Here is a 12,744-nt window from a genome sequence, read left to right on the forward strand (position 1 = left end):
ATATGCTTTATCATAATTTTCTTGGACTGTATGTGGGATCTGAAAATATATTTTCCAAAAAACTATACTATATATATGGTATACATAAAAAGATAATTGGATGGTTTTAGTAAGACTTGCATCATTTTTTTCTTAAAAAATGAGGAAAGAGCATTTCTTCTACTAATATTTTTACTAATAATACTAATATGTGTCCTCTGTGGACACATTTTCTAGGTACTGTTATCAGATTCCCAAGCACAACCAAGTTACAAAGTGGAGTTTTTTCTTTCAGTTGAAAAAATATCCCTACATATTCAAAAAATGCATAAAGTTAAGGAAGTAGATAACTCCTAAGAGATATATGAATCTGCAATGACAGTGTAAGTTTTCTGCCACAGACAGGTGTAAAAATACCATATCAAAACATATTTCATATTTACCAGTGCAAGGAACTTGGAAATTTTCAGATTCTAATATTTTAAAATATCTAAAATTAAATAACTTAATAAATTTAAAATGTTTTTGTTACTCTTCTTAATTACTCTACTGATCAAAAATTAATGCTTAAAACATTTAATTGAAAATTAAATCCTATAATGCCTGGAAAGACACGTAGCATTTTATTCTCAGAGCTGCGTGTCTGTGGCAGAAGGTAACGCAACAAAACCCCCAGTATTTTGTCTTTGGAATGCTAACTTTGAAACCATCAGTCACACTGAACCTGGCTTTCTGTCCATGCTTGCACTCTTAGAGCAAATGAGGTAATTGTAAATAGTGACTGGAAAAATTCACAGTTCAGATATCACAGTTATGCCTTAATACGGCATATGCTGCCTATTGCACTGATGTTGTTGTTTTGCCTAGTAACTGCATACATTTGGGCACCTCCTCTGCATTGATACCGTTAGGACAGTTTCAGAAAGAATTTTTACATCTGTCCCTTGAGAATCACTAACACATTAAAAGCTCTCTTTCAGGAAAATCATCCAAAAAGTAAATAATAATAAAAGCAAAAATCACAAGTTAGTATAAAATCATCATCTTGCTATGTGTGACAATTTGTTCTGAACAGAGATGAGGACACAACAGACAAATAGCAGCAGGATTGAGTTACAAGGAAGGACAGCTCCTTAACCACAGATGGAATATATTTCCTCATGTTCCTTCTGAACTACAGTTCAGATTCTGACTAATAAAAAAAAGTGTATTTCCATTCCTCCTTCACACAAATTAAGCCATATTAATTTAAGCACTTAATACTGTAGTTACAGAGAGTAAATACTGTTTTTAAGATACATCTGAATTAGCTCACATTGCAGATTATTTAATAATAAATCTGCAAAACAAACCAAATCATTGTCCCTTCCTCACTTACGACAACTTGGTGATTTTGCGTGTGAAGGGTACATCCTTTTGGAAAAGGCAGCTGCAGGAAACAAGCTGCTGTTTTTGATCTTCTGGGAGGACTAGGCAAGTGATACACTAGCAGCAGGTAAATACCTTTAGATCCCTAGAGAAGTTATCCAGAAAGTTAAACTTAAGAAGAATGCCTTCTATTGCTTTTCCATCATTACTTTCAAAAAATTATGAGCACTCATGTTGTTCACTTATAAAAATTAAGTGCTTACAGTTCAGTAAGTGAATAGTCTTTAAAAAAAGAACTAATAAAACTTCTAGGAGCAAGACAAAAGATCACAGACATTTTTTTTTTCTGCTACTCAATATTCCATTCTTCAAAATCACATCTGTTCCTGCATCCTTCATCTTTTCTCTAATTCAGTGATGAAGTGCTTTTACATAATAATACTGATAACCCACATCAGAATTTCAGATGTAGACATTCCTGAATTCAAAAATGTTTGGCTAGGGTGCCCCTAGTCTGCAATTTTATTTCATTTTTGACTAGAAGAGGTTTCTTGGAAATAGGAATTTACGTGCGTATGTGTCCATCTTTCTGCTGGCACACTAAAGATCCCATCCAGCTATTCCTAATTCCATGCTTGCAAATGCTCTGTCACATTCTCAATTAGCACGGAGAAAACACAAGAGATACCCCTCATCTCAGTAGTTAAAAGTACTCCCTGCCTAAAAATTAAATCATAATTCATTGGCTTCTGAAGCAAAAGGGCAAGACCTAAATTAAATTTATGTCTCAAACTTGTGGGAAGCATCTCCAGCTATTTTGCTGGCCGTTCTGGAATTTCTTTGTCTTTGGTTCATATGCTTTGATTCACACTTTGTTTCTTGTGGAGCTGATGGACAATTGCAAATTATTCTCTGCTAGAATTCAGTGCTGGCTGTACTAAGGATCCAGTCGCCAGGAAAAAATAAATAAATCAGCAACAAAAAAATTCCTTTAACTACTAAGGGAGCTAGCGACATTTTGAAAGAACATCGTAGCATCACTCAGAAACAAATAAAACATAATTGTAAGCTTTCCGGCACAGTATGGATGGCAGATGTATTTACCTAAGAGTTCCTCCCTTTTACTACTTACTGGACCATAAAAGCCAAATTTGCCTGAGGGGCTTCTATGGAAGGCAATGAAAATCACCCACACATTTGCATGAAAAGAGCAAAACTGTATTTTTATATAACCATCATCTGTTCCACTCTATCCCCTAACACCCAACTGACTGGGAGCATCTTGCTACGTTCCTAAGGATAGCATTCAGCTATAAATCGAGCTTCAACTAACTTTCTGTAAGCTCTCTCTCTAGAGTGCAGTATCATCTCTGGTTAGATAGCAATTTATTCAGGAATAATTAGCTTTCTAAGCTGAGTGGCATTGAAACTTGTGAGGCAGTTCATTTTACCTTTCACAAGCACTTTAGACATGGTGATAATTCTGCCCATACAACTCTTGAAGATAATCCTGGCATTGGGGTTACCCCTAAACAAGATGAATCTTCTTCACATAGACATTATGCTGATTTTATGTTGAATTCATTGCTAAATAAAAAGATTACCTGCAGCCTTTGATAGAGCACTTGGGCCCAGAAGCTACACCGCTCGTTACAACCATCAGTCTGAAAATAGTACAAAAACAGGGAATGACACAACTGTGATACCAGAAATCCAGTGGTAAAAAGTATTTGTTATCTGATTTGTAAAGCAGATTACCCGAAGAATTTCCTTTAGACCATGAACAGCTGGTGGCTGGTACAAATTAGAAATCTGCTCTTCCTCATCCACTTCCACATATATTTCACCAGACTGAACAGTAAGAATGTAACAGAAGCTGGGAGGAGGAAGATTAGTTGTCATCTATTAAAAAATAAGAAAAAGAAATGTGACAATAAAAAAGGCACTTTAATTTAGCCAGTCAAGTTTTACAATAATAGGCAAGATGAACAAAATAATTTACATTTAAGATGGATGGGGAAACAGAATTATATGGTTAATAACAAAGACTCTGATGTAGAAGATGAGTTAATAAATCGACAGTCACAAGTTATAAGTGAAATCAGCTTGTGCGTATCATTCTTTCCATAATCTAACATTGATCCTCATCACAAAAACAACTCATAACTTGGCACACTTGGCAAACACAGTGACTATTTCAAGGTGCTTTCTGTTGTTTTGCATATTTTTATTACAGGGTAGGAGAGCATCGATTAGTCTTCTTCTTTTCTTTTCTTTTCTTTCTTTTTTTTTTAACATCCACAGCTTTTCTGAGATTTGGGGACTTTTGCATGTGGGTGGGTTTTTGTGATAGTAAACAGCTGCCGAACTTTTAAAGCTGCCAAATGAAATCCAGGACAGCAGAAGGAGATAATGAAGAACAGGAATGCAAGAGCTGCAAGAACTGCTCTCTTTGTGGTATGCCAGATTTTTCTTTTCCTTTTAAAAAGTACCATGACGTAACAACTTTATCAATCACCACTTAGCGAGGTCCCAAGCTGGAAAGACTTCTCAGAAAAGAAAAGACAATGCTAGAAGATAATTTTTATTGCAAATATGGTAAAATACTATTTCAGCAATGTTTGTTGTTAATAAAACATTTAATTTAATGGAAGAAATATGAATTTATTAAAGACAGTTGCCCACCCATTAAAAAGAATCTGCTTAAAGAAAAACAAAAGCAAAGGAAGCTGATACCCAAACTCTGTTTGCCTTTGACAGCATTAAAGAAAGTGTTTGAATATACATATGGCTCAAAAGATATTCATTCCACAGGTCCCTTCCCAACAACATTATCATCATGCTGGCAATATTATTTATGTACTGATGTATAAAACTGCTTCCACAAAACTGTGCATAAAACTATACTGTTTGTATCAAGAAAAAAGTATCTCAATTGAAAGAACTCCACCCAGCCAAAAACGTGGAGCATCAGAATGCAAGTTGTGGTTCTGTGTGGAATTAATTTCTATTTCAAATCAATGGCATAAGTGTAAATTACATGATTATGGCAAGTTTCCTCCATTTTTAAATTGCTAATAAAACAGAAAAAATGAAGAAATAGCAACAGTCATATCAACACTAAATGACATTTAAGAGCGTTGCCTCAGCCATAGATATTCCCATTCTGTTGTCCACATAATTTTAATGCACAAATCTATCCATTCCTCTGAGACTTCCAAAATATTTTGATGAAAGGGAGAATCAAAGAGAGCACAGCTATTTCACTCCATTTCAGTCTTGTTTTTGACCGAGGTCTGATCTTTTTGTTCTTCAATATAAACCCCTGGACAATGCAAAGAACATGCTACATTGCAGAGGAAAGATTCTTGGACTTTAGAAATAACTAGTAATAGCCATCTTCAATATTTCCTGGTTTTGAAACTTGTTTATTTCCAGCTCTCTCTTTTTTTTCCCCATACTGACTCCTTTGATCTAAAACAAATTTTTAATACCGCTAACTTCTTCCCAAAGAACAGCCTATACAAGAACATCAAGGGTGCCCAAGCTCTTGGCTACCCAGAAGCTTCTTAAATGGTCTTGTATTACCAAAATGATTTGATGTGACAGAACACCTTTTCAAAGACAAAAACTAATTGAAATAAAATTACAGATGTGATTTCAGCTTTGCAAATATATAACATACTTTAAATCCATTTCTATACTTTTCCATCCCCTAAAAATCACAGAAACTTTCACTAATCTTTAGTAATTACTTTTATGTTAATCCTTCTGTCCTCACATGAAACAAGTATCAGTCAGAGACAGCCTAACTAGTAAGAGACCTGATTCCAGGAGTCACTCTGTCTTCACAGAAGTTAATCTTCAGAAGAAGTGCTTTCAAACCTAAGGCTGAAAAGTGCTTTTAAAGAATGAGTTAACATCCTTTTATATAGATTTCTCATCAGGCTTCATATCTCTTTACTCCTACAAGGAGAAGAGAGGAAGAATTTGTCTGGACATCTTACCATCCTAGCTCTAGAGGATTAATAAGGGGCTAATTGCATCATTTTGGAAAGATGCTGCTAATCCAGAGACTTCAAGTTAGTCTGGCAGGTTGTCAGAATCAGTAAAACAAAACTTGCTAGGTGAAAACAGGGAGAGAGTCTTCATTCCCAAAGTAACCATGATTATACTACCATCAAAAATACTAGCTGTGAGTGAAAAAATTCATATCCATAATAACAAAACTTACCATTTCAGAGTCTTGACTTTGTCCGGGAACTTTTACAGGCACTACTGGAGGCCACAGACTGTCTATCAGACTAAACAGTCCCAATGCCCTTCAAAGAGACCAATAAAATCAGGTTTAAAATGTTTTCCAGTGTTACACATTATATTTAAAAGATTCATTAAGAAATGTCTAAACCATTGCATGATTATGAAAACAATTTAAAAACATATTTGTTTACTAGAAGCTGGTTTTTATTTGGTCTAGTTAAATCTCTATGGCTTCTGCTGCTGGGTGGAAAGGGAGGGATGTATCACATCCAGTGACAAGCAAGTCATGTTTAATCCTTTACCACAAACAGCTACACCATAGCTGCTACACCATAGAATTCAGGGGAACTGGGGTAAATGGTAGCTTGGGAAGGACACAGGTATCAGCAAAGTCTCTTTTTGATTTTCACACTTTGATTTAAAAAACAAACATCAAATTAACAGTCCATCACATTAAGGTAAGATGTTGACCACTTTGGCAAACCAAGCTGCATTTTGCAGCAGTTCAGTGTCTGCCTTGTGAGTTGATGGAACATCTTTGGTGGACAGACAGGAGTAGCTGAGGGAGGGGAAATAGCAACAGATAGCTAACTTGAAGAGACATACATTTTTGAGTTAAAGCTCTGAGTTACCTTGTCCAAGTTCTCTGTTCTGTGCAGTTGAAGCACAGAGATCTGGATTTTAACCCCACACTGCCTCTAAAGTTGTCTGTTCCTCCAATTAAGCAAACCACTACTTCTAAAACAACTCTAAAAAATGAAGTCCAAAACTTGTTAAAAGTAATATTAGATTCTAAACCCAACTGTTTAGAAGGAAACCACATACCTTGTTTACAGGGCTGAAGCACATTGCAATATGCTGCTTCTCTTCAAGGGGTCATGGAAACTTTCCTTTTAAAGTTCTGCTTTTAGCTCACTTCTGCTTAAACTTGTTTATTTCTGCATTTCCCTAGTCCTTCTCTGCATCCTTAGATTTTGGGTGTCTACTGTGAGCTTCTCAGCATGTTTTTTTTCACTGCCTGTGATTCAGTGTTAACAGTGATGCCTTTGGACCAGCTCTGCAAGGAGTTTTATGGCTGTAAATCTCAGAGGAAATCTTTGGGAATACAACTTGAGGCTCACCATTCAGGTAGCAAGCTGGCAGACTAAGAAGACATTGCTACCTGTAGTTGTGTTCTCCACATGAATGAAAAGTCTAGAGACACAAAAGTGCTGCTTTTTTATAGAAATGGACTTCCTGACTTACAAAGCATCATCCCCAAGTCTGTGAAAGGAGAGAGACTGGATAGTTTTGGTGTTTGGAGGTTTATTTTTTATTTTAGTTTGGGGTTTTGTTTGTTTTTATTTTTAAGCAGTGATGCCGTTGCAACACACAAAGCAATATTCCCTAGGTATTAAAGATACTTTACAGCGAACTGACCACTTCTTGAATCCTTGACTGGGGCAAGATTTTCTGGTTTGTATTGTACAGAATGACATCTGACACAAGGAAGGCCAATGCCCAGAGGAACTAACTGGTCTTGCTAACTGGGAGATGAAAAAGGAGAGCTACAAAACAAGAGCAGAGCCTCCTGTACAACTCAGGCAGTTCCATAAATGGCCTTCCTCACACGACCCACAGCACAAGGTCGGAGCGCAGATACGAACATACCACAAACAGTGCAGAGACTGCATGTTTATCAACTTAGAGCAACTAAGCCGTGTTGTTTGTTGCATGTTCACATCTTCACACAGATTGATCCCTCATTTGCATTTTAAAGTGTTCACAAAGGACATGAAGTTGTCCTTTCTTCTTTAGCTCACTCCTAACTTGCTATCGTGTGTCAGAATATCTAACACATATGGTACATTTTCTTCTATTCTTTGTGCCCTTTTGGAGAAGGCCATCTACTGCTTCAACTAGGAGCACTTAATTAATAGTAAATGACAGTATTTGTTTGCAAGCAGGCAGAGATCAGTGCTGTGTGGGGTAAGCCTACTGAACATCTTGGCCCCATCATTTCTTTGACACCAGTCAGGCCAAGGGCAGAGACAAACCAAAGGATTAGCGAGTTCCAAATCACATCCTACTGTGATCCTTGTCTACAAGGTGGGATGTTCTCTCCTGAGACTCTCACTCCATCAGTCAGTGTCCCTGGTGGGGAGATCCCTGGTTGCTCCACCCACTTATACATCTCCCTCTTTACACTTGCAGGCTTCAACTTAGCAGAAGGGAGAATGAAGTGGGGGCACTGACAGTGGAGAAATGACAAAGACATTGTGTCCTCCTCTGTAGAAGATCATTATCCTCACAGAAAGAATAAAATTAATTCCCTTCACTGGCCAAGTAACACTCAAACTCCAGTTCAATCTGATTTGAACAATGGGTGCAGTTTATTCAATATGTGTAGCCTTCTTCAGCTATAGTCAGGACAAGAGATGAACAGCTGGCTCTGTGCTACAGTGAAGGGACATGGTTGGCTCCCATGTGCATATGGAGCCTCTCTGGATACACAAGACAAAATAAAAACCTTAAAATTTTGCTCTGTGACTATAATTACTAGTTATTTTGGGGGAAAAAAAGTATCATAAAGGGACAGACTTCTAAGAAAGGAAAAGCAGAATAAGAAGCACAATAAGAAACAGGCTCAAGGATCAAAACCAAAAATGAACATGTAAAGTATTTTGAATAACTTTTTTTTTATTTTACTTCAGAGACTAGGGCTTTACTGTAGTACTCTATAACTTTGAAAAAAAAGACTGAATCTATAGCAGGAGAAGGACAATAATCATCTACGAGATTCTAAACGACAGTCTCAAATCTCTGTTTTCCACGCCAGGCTTAACTCTGTGTTTGGTAAAACAAATTTTGTCCCATCCCAAACATGTATATTTCCACCGTTTAACAACAACACAATAAAACTACCAGTAACTCCAATGGAGTGTTACAGTAAATATTTCAGAAATTTGGACTTGTGACAGGTAGGTATGCCTCTCTTCTATAAACCCACATCTTCAAGCTTTGCTTATATATATAAACAGATTTTATATATGTGTGTACACATACATATAATAAGCAAAACTGGGGGTTTTTTTGTGTCCTTTATTATTTTAACTATCTTATATCCTCAAAAGGCATCTCTCTTAACCTTTCTTTGCTAAACTTCGTATATCTTTTCTCTGTATCCATAAATGCAAACTGCCTGCTGTGTATCCAGACATCAGGCAGAGAATTTTAAAGATATATAATACTGTTAAACAAGCTAAATGCATGACTGATACACCAGTACTTACACTATCAGAACACCTCTGATCCTGGAAAATTCCATTTATTTCATACTACAAGCTATGGTTCAAAAGTCAAACAACTCTGATTTTTCAAAACTGCATTTCACAGATTCTGACCTGACAATTTATTTCATAACCTAATAAGAAGATTTTATTTATTTCTCTCAAAAGCACGAAGTTTCAGCTACAGTTCAGTTCTGGTCCAAGAATTTTGTGTGTGCCATGCCTGATCCAACTTTTAACATACAGCTTATAGCTTGGGGGATTTTTCAACTTTAATAATCATAACAGGTTCAGGGGAAAAATACTAGAGGGAGACAATACCAGCAATATCAGAGAAAAGAAGGCACATAAACAGGGAAAAAAGGAGCACTATGCAAAGTTTATAGCAAGGAACAGAAAGATGCTAGGAGTCTCTTCCAGCATCTTCCACAGCTTTGCTCTGAGGACTCGGGTCTTGGAACTTCTCTGCTTCCTCCTCTCCTACTTCTTAAACTTTTTGTCTAAACCAAAACAGTTTTCTTTGGCAGCATCAGTCTCAATTATTAAGAACTCAAAAATAAAGCAATTTCTAGCCCTCTGTGCAAAACTAAGAAATTTCTTAATAATCACCTAGTCTGCATAAGCTTCAATTGTCAAGGGACAAGCAATCCAAACATAAAGCTGACACTGTAGGCTCTCTTTCCCCCTTCAATGGACTTACTAAGATCTTGCAGTGCACAAACTATGCAACACCACATTTTCTTAGTCTTGAGTAATACAAGCAACAAAATCGCAAAGTAAAAATCTGAGCCTACTAAACCAGCATCTTTGTCAAAATACAAACAGGGAGGAAGGGCTGCTGACCTCTTTTTTAACCCAGATTTTGTTTAGATATATGGAATTATTTAGTTGAATGATTTACATACTTTAGTAATTCAATTTTCTATAGTATATTAGAAATTAAACATACTACATTAAACCAGTGAAATTATAACATAAAAGTACTTTTGATTCAATATGGATATGCCTATGTTATTCTCCAGTGCTGATTGCTGAACAGATTAATGACACAAGCATTAAGATACAAGCAGCAGTCCATGTTTATTAAAGAATAGAAAATTCAGGAAATAAAAAACTTCATTTCTGGTACAAAAGCAGCCATAGAAATTAATATAAAAATAATGCATACAGTCAAAACTTCAATGTGATTACTGAAATTATGCTTTAAATGAAACTCAACTTTTAACCACAGAAATTACTGAAATGTTTCAGGACCTCAAAACCCAGAGATGTGGGTGCATCTTGTAGATGGCAGTCTTTTTGGAGGAGGGAAAACCAAAGGAAGGAAGTTATGACCTCCTTGCTCTGAGGAGAGTTCATACTATTACATTTCCTGTCAATGTCTAGCAGCTGAAACATTTACTTGTGCAGCAGTTAGGAGTGGTCCTCTCTTCTGAGGGCAAAACAAAATGAAGAGAAAGTATAGTGAAGAGTAAAGGGGAAAAGATGACAGAAATTGAGGCCAAAGAAGTATGTGACTCAAATTAAAAGGAAAAAGAATAGAAAATAATGAAAACCCTCAAGCACAATAGTGACCACTACAAACATACAGGGAGATTTCACATTTCAGTGCCTAACACTTGAAAGTTTAAAATGACAAACAACAGAAGCCAACTTTATTTGAAAATGCAAAGATTTCTCAGAAAAACATAACACTGGTTGATGAACTCAATATTCAGAGCCTGTTTACTGCAGAGGAAAATGCAACAGATAATACAGCCTGCCATAAATTAAATGTTGGCTCAAAAGTCAAAGCTTATGAGTTGATGTATCATTCAAAGTGTTTTAGCCCATCCAACACAAGTGTAGATTTTAGCATTCTACCTGCATCAGTTGCTTCTTCTTTTGAAGTTTATTAACAATTTTTTTCAATTTAGGGACAAAATTTGTACTGACACCCTGTGTTCTTCCTCCCCCCTCCATTTTTAAATTGCTGTAATCTTTCATATTTCTAACACATAAGAAAGCATAAAGAGAAGAAGCAGGTACATCTGCTATACCCAGCAGTAAAACAACTCAGTGACAGGAAAATCAGGTGAAAAGACCCAAGTTGTCAAAACCCAAATTATTATTCTGTGTGGAACTCCAGGTAGGGCTAAAAAAATCAGTTATTTTTTTGTTGATAAAGACAGGTCTCTAACTCCAAAGATTATCTCAGATCATTGAAATTAATTTCCAGTAGGCAACAGGAGCTATGACAATTTATAGGTTATTTACTCCTGAGGCATTTTAGTGAGTGCTCAGCCCCTGCATCGAATTGCATTCATTTAGTTCCTGGTTATACCTGACATACCTGAAACATGCCTGGGACCTATTAAAACAGGAGGGTTGCATGTGCTGCATATGGATTCTTAACCAGCATTCCTGCCTCTAGCAGCACACCCCAAAAATCTCACTTCCTCTTCCTCAAGGGACTGAATTTAAGACTGACACATGAGGCAGTGGGAGGGTGAGAACATGAGCGTCTAAGGAAACAACAGCACCAGCAGCCTTTCAATGAATATTTCTCAGTCTTCTCCCTTTAAACCACTGTACTTTTTTTCTTCTTTTTTGCTGATACTAAGCATGCAGTCCAAGGAACAGTTGTAGGAAAGGCTAGGTGACAAGTATGGATGAGAGGGTGAAGAGAAAAGCTGTCAGGAAACAGATACTGAACCACACAAGTTCAGCCAGTTGCCACACTACTGCTTCCTACTTTACCCAACAGCCTCACAAACAGAGTAGAAGAACTGCTGGAAATCAGGCACTGAACAAGCAACTCTGCCATGATTCAGCCATGTCCCTCTGTTTTACATGATTGCCAGAAACTGGACTGCATAGGGAAACACCACTTCCTTTACTGGACTGCAAAGGGAAGGATTTCTTGCAGGGATGGTTTAGGGGAGTATGCTTTATGTGGGATATGAGCCTGGCTCTGAAAAGCACCTAAATCAGTAAAAGACCTTCAAATGACCAATATGAGACCCTCCTACTTGTTAAAGCATATTGAAAACCGATATTCAACATTAAAAGTGCTTCTCTCTATGTAAGGTTAGTATCATTCCAATTTTTCACTGAGCTGATCTCTGTCAAGACAGGACATGGTTGTGTAAGTTCTTATCCCACTCTTCTCTTGGAACACAAGTGTTTTCTTATCAGAGAAGAAATGTGTTCAGTTTCTCTAGCACTCCTTAACAGTACAGGTCCGTTCCAAAGATCAAGTAACGTGTTCAGCTGGGTTTTCCCCTGGGTGTAAAATACCCTTTATTGTAGGCTTATAGGCTTTTAGCCCTTGAAATGAAACTTCAGCTTACAATAGTGATTTTAAAATTGCATTTAGTGGAATGATGCCAAATAGTAATTTAAATTAAATATTTGATTATGAGCATGGATGAGGGCCTGGAAATTTTTTTGAACAATAGCCGTGGTCCATTGATGCAAAACTCTTGAGAAGCTCTTGTATCTATTAGAAAATCTTCTCTGTCTCACAGAGGGACTGAGGAAGCACTCTGTCTCTGATTACAATCCATGTGACTGTGGGACAACATGAACATATGGGATCTTATTAGACATTCCTGGCTTTCTCCAGATCATGTGCTTCAAAGGCACACACAAAAAATGTCATTACTTTTCCCTTGTATTTCCTACATTTTCTTCCCTTTTATTCACTTTAAAAGACACTCTCAGACTCCAGGAAACAAATAGTTTCAAAGCCATCTCCTTCGAAAAAGTAATTGGTGTTCTTAAAAAAAAAAATAGGCAGCAGTCTTTCTTGCAGGGCAGACCACATAGTTCTTACTCACTCATGTGCTGCAAGCCAAGGTTGGGCACTCACAGGCATAAACCATCG

At 36.9% G+C, this 12,744-nt stretch overlaps 1 protein-coding gene across 1 annotated transcript in view; it reads right to left on the minus strand.

Moving 5' to 3' along the window:
• SPIDR (scaffold protein involved in DNA repair) overlaps positions 1-12,744 on the minus strand; it is a 194,455-nt gene that overhangs the window by 12,563 nt on the left and 169,148 nt on the right. The window contains exons 12-14 of the mRNA XM_068189236.1: positions 5,582-5,669; positions 3,106-3,249; positions 2,952-3,011 (exon numbers count right to left, since the gene is read on the minus strand). Of these exons, the coding sequence (XP_068045337.1) occupies positions 2,952-3,011; positions 3,106-3,249; positions 5,582-5,669 (292 nt within the window). The remainder of the gene's footprint in view (positions 1-2,951; positions 3,012-3,105; positions 3,250-5,581; positions 5,670-12,744) is intronic.

This window comes from Anomalospiza imberbis, chromosome 1 (genome assembly GCF_031753505.1).
Source record: "Anomalospiza imberbis isolate Cuckoo-Finch-1a 21T00152 chromosome 1, ASM3175350v1, whole genome shotgun sequence".
In the NCBI taxonomy this organism is placed as follows: Eukaryota; Metazoa; Chordata; class Aves; order Passeriformes; family Viduidae; genus Anomalospiza; species Anomalospiza imberbis.